Source organism: Salvelinus sp. IW2-2015, unplaced genomic scaffold (genome assembly GCF_002910315.2).
Source record: "Salvelinus sp. IW2-2015 unplaced genomic scaffold, ASM291031v2 Un_scaffold2519, whole genome shotgun sequence".
NCBI classification, from domain to species: domain Eukaryota; kingdom Metazoa; phylum Chordata; class Actinopteri; order Salmoniformes; family Salmonidae; genus Salvelinus; species Salvelinus sp. IW2-2015.
The window spans coordinates 1-7,636 of record NW_019943833.1 but is presented as its reverse complement, the minus strand read 5'-3'; the positions used below and the strand labels follow the sequence as shown (position 1 = coordinate 7,636).

The following is a 7,636-nucleotide window of genomic DNA, read 5'->3' as shown; positions in this document are numbered from 1 at the left end:
GAGGTACAGGTCAGAGGTTAGGGTCTGTCTCAGGAGGTACAGGTCAGAGGTTAGTGTCTGTCTCAGGAGGTACGGGTCAGAGGTTAGTGTCTGTCTCAGGAGGTACAGGTCAGAGGTTAGTGTCTGTCTCGGGAGGTATGGGTCAGAGGTTAGTGTCTGTCTCAGTAGGTACAGGTCAGAGGTTAGTGTCTGTCTCAGGAGGTACGGGTCAGAGGTCTATAAGCCTTGACAGGAGGCCTATCCTCTGGTTATGGATCCCTCCTCGCCGTAGCTGATCATTTGAACAGGAAGGCACCAAATTTAGGCTATTTCTCCATTCAAATTGACCTCCTCTAACCAAACCACAGCCCTTTATTACAGGACCTATAATAACCTGTCACGGCTGTTACAGTGTAATTATTGTTTTATGTAGGCTACCATGTTATTTTCACTCAAGTTGAGATGTCAATTCCATGTGGATGGGTGTTTAAACAGAAAAAAACGGGAAAAAAACGGAATCTTTGCCGAATATGGGAAATGACGTGCTTCAGCAGCCTTTAGGTTCTATGAAGAGCCGCTGGATTACAGCGAGCAACGCAAGACGGTGGGCCGAACGCAGGAGAGGGAGCCACGGCTATTTAAAGGGAGTCTAACGGGGGAGGGTGGTGGATAAATAACCCAGGATCCACAGCGCTGAGTAACGACTCTAAACATCGCTACATCACATCCCATTCTCCAGCTTCTCACGATTCAACCTCCTCTGTCTCCGTGTCTATCTACTAGATATTGTCGTTTAGAGTGGCAGAGAGAAGCGGTTAGTTTTTTTTTTTCTTCTTCGCTTCCTCAGAGGGGTTTTTCTCTGGTCTCTCCTCTCCTGGATATATATTCCCCATCAAACCAACAGACAGCTTCCGTAGAGCAGCTGCAGCTTCTCTTTAGCTACTGCGAGGAGCCGCTTCGGGGGGAACTATGGGGAAAGATTATTATAAAATCCTGGGGATAGTGAAAGGAGCGGCTGACGAGGACATTAAAAAGGCGTACAGAAAACAGGCTCTGAAATGGCACCCGGACAAAAACAAGGCGTCCAACGCGGAGGAGAAATTCAAGGAGATCGCGGAGGCATATGAAGTCCTCAGTGATCCGAAGAAAAGAGAGATATATGATCAGTATGGAGAAGAAGGTAGAGGATAATATGACACATTCGGGTGTTTATTAACYCCTGGGGTTTCTTCTCATTTCATCCACTCCATTCATTTAGCAAAAACAACAGAACATGTTGTAATAGAATTGGCCATTAAACAAGTCATACAGACCGAGATTTTAACCACACTGGTTAGTAGAGACCACAGCATTTCACTCATTATTATTTATTCATGCAGTTTATGATAATTAGAAGCCAATAAGCGGACATTTCCCTGTTGCCAGGGTGACATAGCGGTCTGCGCATAATATGTAGACATGGCTGTTGGTTGGTCAGAAATACAGTAAATGTCAGATTGTATTATTTTTTAGGCTACTGTCTATTACATGAATTGATATTGAACATGTCATTATGGATAATGTTACTAGCTGAAGGCATCATAACCCGTTCAAATAGCAGATGGGGAAAGAGCAGATTTGCCATGGTAGGACGAATCCGCTGACTTGCCCCATATGACAGATGTCTTGACATGAGGGCTATTGGACTCGTGAATTTACTGTTTGACTAGAGCAGCATCAATGTAGGATTGCAACCCTTTCCCTGTATGGTACAGAGTCTGCATGGTTATTCTATGTCTGTACAGATCACATACACAATACTTTCAGAGCACTTGATTTAGGAGGTTGTGCTTTTGGGAGTTTTTCAATTGATTTTATTATACCGGGCAAACTCAAGTACAGCTCAAGGATTTCAAGGATATTTGACCCATGTCTGGTGCAGTACATAGTAGGTTGTCATCTATATTATCTGAACTGTTGATGACTTCAGTGTCCTTGTTCCCCCTTTTGTCCCTCAGGTCTCAAAGGAGGTGGCGGCCCCGGCAACGGTCCTGACGGACAGGGCAGCAACTTCACATCTTACACGTTCCACGGCGACCCCCACGCCACCTTTGCCACCTTCTTCGGCGGCGCCAACCCCTTCGAGATGTTCTTCGGCCGTAAGGCCAACGGGCGCGGTCCCGGCGGCGGGGACGACGAGGACATGGAGGTGGACGGCAATGACCCGTTCGGCTCCTTCACCTCGTTTAATCTCAACGGGTTCCCTCGGGACCGCCACGTGGGGCTGGGCGGGCAGCAGAGGAGGAAGCAGGACCCGGCKGTTCATCACGAGCTGCGGGTATCGCTGGAGGAAGTGTTTCACGGTTGCACCAAGAGGATGAAGATCAGCAGGAAGAGGATGAACCCTGACGGACGGACCATGAGGACGGAGGATAAGATTCTCACCATAGAGATTAAGAGAGGGTGGAAGGAGGGAACCAAGATCACGTTCCCCAGAGAAGGAGACGAGTCGCCCAATACGATCCCTGCTGATATTGTGTTCGTCATTAAGGACAAGCCACATGCACATTTTAGGAGGGAGGGGTCGGACATCGTGTACCCGGTGAAAGTTAGTCTACGACAGGTGAGATGTGTTTGCCTTGGCGGCACTCTTCGGTGGCCCGCCTCAAAATAAGCAAGTAAGGTGAAACACTTCCGTAGAAAGTGGTTCAGGAATAAGCTAGCTTGTCTGGCTGGTGTTAGTTGGCACGTTCGTAGCAAAACATTTTGCAACAGACTATGTAAATCTGTTGATCTGGCTTGGTCAAGTTCAAGTTACTTACCTTCCTGTTTCACTGTATTTCTTCACAATCTTTGCGTCCTGTTTTTGTGGGTTTCCTAACTGAACACAAGCCTGGTCCCATTGTTCATCAGCACGGGAGGGCGAATACAGGCCGTCTCTAAGACCAAGTCAGGTAGAGAACAATTAAATGATATAAAGGAGTATGTTATGTAAATTCCACATGTGAAGAGAGAAACATGAGAGAGGAAGGCAAGCTACACCTTACAGAGTGTGAAGAGACAGAGGCTGGTTAGCCCCGCATACTACTGGGTTAGGACTACTAATATGGTCTGCTCTCTCTCTCTCTCTCTCTCTTCTCTCTCTCTCTCTCTCTCTCTTCTCTCTCTCTCTCTCTCTCTCTCTCTCTCTCGCTCTCGTTCTCGTCTCTTCTCTCTCTCTCTCCTCTTGCCCTCTTCTCTCTCTCTCCTCTTGCGCCTCTCCTCTTCTCTCTCTCTCTCTCTCCTTTGCCCTCTTCTCTCTCTCTCCTCTTGCCTCTCCTCCTCTTCTCTCTCTCCTCTTGTCCTTCCTCCTCTTCCTCTATCGTGAGCTTGAGTCAGTCGTGTTTTGATTCAAACACAATGTGCCCGTGTAATCTGTAATGATGTCATGGTGTTTGCATCCAAACGACACCCTATTCACCGTATATTAGGTGCACTACTTTTGACAGGGCCTATGGCACCCTATTCCCTATGTAGTGCAGCCTACTTTTGACCAGGGCCCTATGGAGCTATCTCCCTATGGTAGTGCACTACTTTTGACAGGCCACTACGGAGCAGGGTACCATTTGGACGCCCACTGTGAATGTTGAAATGTTTGTCGGAATTCCAACAATGAAACAGCTTTAAAACTTTAAAAGAGTCACTGCCTAGCACTTCTGCTATCAGTAATGGGAGCATATTTCCTGCTCTGCAGCAAAGTCGCTGTTTTAGAAACCACCAAACCATGAACGAAACATGTCAACTCTGTTAAAGAAACCTAATCCACAAACCTAGAGGCCATTCTAGTTAATGATAGCAGATTACTTGGTGTGAGTACCCTGTGTGTGTCTGTGTCCTGTGTTTTTTAAGAACACAAACACGTGGTGTGACTTCTTCCTCCGGATCTCTTCTCTCTCTCCCTCTCTCTCAACTATCCTCTCCTCTCTCTCGCTCTCCCTCTCTCCTCTGCTGATCTCTCGCCTCTCTTTCCTTGGATCCCTTCTCTCTTCCTCTCTCCTCTCTCATCATCCTCTCCTCTCTCTGCCATCTCTCTCGTTCGTCTCGTCTCTCTGAGTTAGCTTCTCGTCCGTTCGCTCTCTCTCTACCTCGTTCCACTCAACGTCTCCCCTCCAGAGCTCTCGTCTCTCATCTTCCATCACTTCAGCTCTCCTTAGATAGTCTCTATCTCGTCTTATCTCTCTCTTTCTCTTTCCGTCCCCTCCCTCTCTCTCGTCCTCTCCTCTCTCTCTTCTTCTCATGTTCTCTACTTCTTCCATTACTTTTACTATCTCAAGTTTACTCTCTTCTCTCTCTCCTCTCTCCTCTCGTTCTCTTCTCTCGCCTCGTCCTCTTCTCTCCTCTCGTCTCTCTCCTCTTCATCTCCTCTCTCTCCTTCTCGTCTTCTCTCCTCTCCCCTCTCATGCATCTCTCTCTCCTCTCGTCCTCTCTATCTCTCTTTCACTCCCTCCACACACTCCTTCTCTTCTCTTCTTCTCCTCTTCTCGTCCCACTTACGTTCTCTCCTCTCTCTCTCTTCCTCTCGTCCTCGTCCCGAAACTCTCTCCTCTTCTTCTCTCATATTCTCCGTCTGCTCTCTTCCCTCCCTCGCATCTCCTCCTCGTCTCATCTCTCTCCACCTCTAAAACTGTCCCCTGATCTCCTCTCTTCTCTAACTTACTCCTCCTACATCTCTTACTCCTTTCTTTCGCTTCTCGTCCTCCTTTCTCCTCTCTCGATCTCCGTCACAACTCTCTCCTCTTCCCTCTCTCTCTCTCTCGCTCTCTTCTACTCGTCTTTCTCTCTCTCACTCCCTCTCTCCTCTTTCTCCTCTCGTCGTCCTCTCTCCTTTCTCTGCTCTCCTCTCTTCTCTACTTCTTTCCATCCATCTGTCACTCATCCTCCTTCGCTCTTCCCTCTCCCTTCCTCTTCTCTCCTCTCTTCCCTCCTCCTCTCCCTCTCCTTCTCCTAACTCTCCTCTCCTCTTCCAGTCGTTGTGTGGTGCTCGGTGACGGTGTCTACGAATAGACGGGAAAACGTGTAAACTGAAGATGCACGGATCGTGATAAAGCCAGGCCATGAAACAGACCCTGTAAGCCAGGACAGGGCGCTTCCCCTTCCTCAGAACCCGACAGAGAGGTGACCTGGGGTGAGTTTGACGTGAATTTCCAGAGACCTCCCAGTAAACACCAGGATGTCCTGAAGAGCATGTTACCTGGTAATCCTAGAAGAACAGACATGGTTACGGACACAGACACACGGGACACACATGGACACAAAGAAAGGAGTGACATCAGCATTTCCAGCTCTCACACTCTCCTCTCTTTCATCCCTACCTCCTCATTCTCTTCGCTCTCCACTCGCCTCTCATTTATGCTCCTATCCCCCTTCTTCTCTCTCTCCCTCCTCTCATCCTCCTCTCATCTCTTCCTATCTCGTGGCTCTCGTCTTTCATCTCCCTCGTCATGCCTCCTCTTCCTCTCATTCTCTTCATCCTCCTCTTCCCCTCTCTCTCTCATGCCCTGCTCTCTCCCTCTCTCCTCTCATCCTCCTGCCGTACCTCGCTTTCCCTCGTCTCTATCTGTTCCTCCTCTCCCCCTCTCTCTCTCGAGATGCCTTCCCTCTCTCCTCTAAATCATCCTCCTCTGTCCTCTCTCGTCTTCTCATCAATCATCAATCATCATTTACACATGTACGAAAGTTTTTTAATATAATGTAGCCCTACTTTGTCGTATCGCTAATATAAAAAATAATCTCGAAGTGCTTGTAAACAGAACCAGCCTATTTAAACCATACCAACCACAAGCAATGCATGGTGTATTAGAAGATATCACAGATTACAATCGCCTCCTCTCTCTCTCATTCCTTGCTACTCATCTCTCTACTTTCTATCTCGATCTACTCCTCTCTCCTCTCTCTCTCTCTCCTCTCTCCTCCCTCATCTCTCATCACTCCCTCTCTCTCTCTCTCTCATCCTCCTCTCGTCTCCCTCTCTTCATCATCCTCCTCCTCTCTCCTCCCCCTTTCCTCTTCATCCTCCTCTCTCCCTCTCAGTCCTCCCTTCTCTCTTTCCCTCTCACTCCCCCCCCTCCTCTCTCCTCTATTCTCTCTCTCTCCTCATCCTCCCTCTCCATCCTCCCCTCTCCCCCTCCCGTCCTCCATCTCTCGTCTCTCTCATCCTCCTCTCTCCTCTCACATCTCCTCTCTCCTCTCCTCTCATCCTCCTCTCCTCTCTCTTCCTCTCTCTCCTCCTCTCTCTTCATCCTCCTCTCTCCTCTGGATCCCTCCTCTCTCCCTCTCTCTCTCTGCCTCATCCTCCTCCGTCATTCTCAATCTCCTCTCTCCTCTCATCCTCTCCTCTCATCCTCTCTCTCCTCCTCTTCTCCTCTCTCCCTGCTTCATGCTCGGCTAGTCTCGCTCTCTCTCGATCCTCCTCGGTCTCCATCTCCTCTGCCTTCTCTCTCATCTCTCATCCTCCTGCTCTCTCTTCTCCATCCTCCTCTCTCCTCTCCATCCTCCCTCTCTCCTCTCATCCTCCTCTCTCCCTCTCCCTCTCTCCCTCAATCCTCCTCTCATCTCTCTCCTCCCCTCTCATCCTCCTCTCTCCTCTCTCCCTCCTCTCATCTCCTCTTCCTCACACATAAGACAATGAGAATGTTCACCAGATGAACTCCTTTACTAATGAAGTTTAATTTATTGATATATGTTTATGGTTTTCATATGCCGTGCAGCAGTCGAATGAAATTGTTGATATTGAACACTACTTAACTGATCCTTTCCACATCACTGTTGTGTTTTCTATGATATGGTGAACTATGGTCCTCAAATGCCCTATCACTATTTAGTCTCAATATAACCTATCCCTTTTATAGTGTGCTTACTTATGACCAGGGCCTATTAAGGGCGGAATATGGGGGTATATTTATTGGATTTGTTTGCCCCTTTTCAAACCTGCACATTCTGTCCTTTTAATGTATTATGTAATGTATTTATAATGGCGTATGTTTCTGATACATTCCACATTAATTTTCCTGACCCATTAGTCAGCCTAGTCACGTGGAACAAGTACTGTACATATATTTTCATAATAACCATTTAAGGCAAACCAAGGTTGTAACTAGAACATCAGGGGGAAAGAGATTTTGTTGTTTACACCATGGAAAAGGCCCAACCGTTTCAAAAAACAACACAAACGTGCCTCAGTGGTAGAGAGTGATGAAGTGAGTAATGTACCCTTTTTTCGTGGTGTGGTGCTGTGTTGTGTGGTGTGGTGTGGTGTGGTGTGTGTGTGGTTGGTGTGGTTGGTGTGGTGTGGTGTGGTGTGTGTTGTGTGTGTGTGTGTGTGCATCGTGGGTGAAAAGCCCACATTGTTATACTTAGTGTAAAATAGTAAAGATCCCTTCTTATGTAAAGAGCAAATTTCTTATGTAAGAGCCAACTTCTTCATGGCTGCAAACCCGTTTAAACGGGATGATAAGCACAATCAGCCATGAAAGTGCAGGGCGCCAAATCAAACACAGAAATCTCATAATGTAAAATTTCCTCAAACATGGCAAGTATCGTTATATCATTTATAAAGGTAATCTTGTTGTTAATCCACCAAGAGTGTCCAATTTCAAGATGCTTTAAAAAAACAGTGCGAAGCATCTACAAGACGATTAAA

The 7,636-nt window shown here is 47.5% G+C and overlaps 1 protein-coding gene across 1 annotated transcript; it reads left to right on the top strand.

Annotated features, from left to right (window-relative positions):
• The first annotated feature begins 650 nt into the window (after window positions 1-650).
• LOC112074158 (dnaJ homolog subfamily B member 4-like) lies at window positions 651-5,296 on the top strand. The gene is made up of 3 exons (XM_024141380.2): window positions 651-1,159; window positions 1,977-2,581; window positions 4,965-5,296. The coding sequence occupies exons 1-3, from the start codon at window positions 949-951 to the stop codon at window positions 4,983-4,985; spliced, it is 837 nt and encodes a 278-aa protein (XP_023997148.1). The 5' UTR covers window positions 651-948; the 3' UTR covers window positions 4,986-5,296.
• The last annotated feature ends 2,340 nt before the right edge of the window (window positions 5,297-7,636 follow it).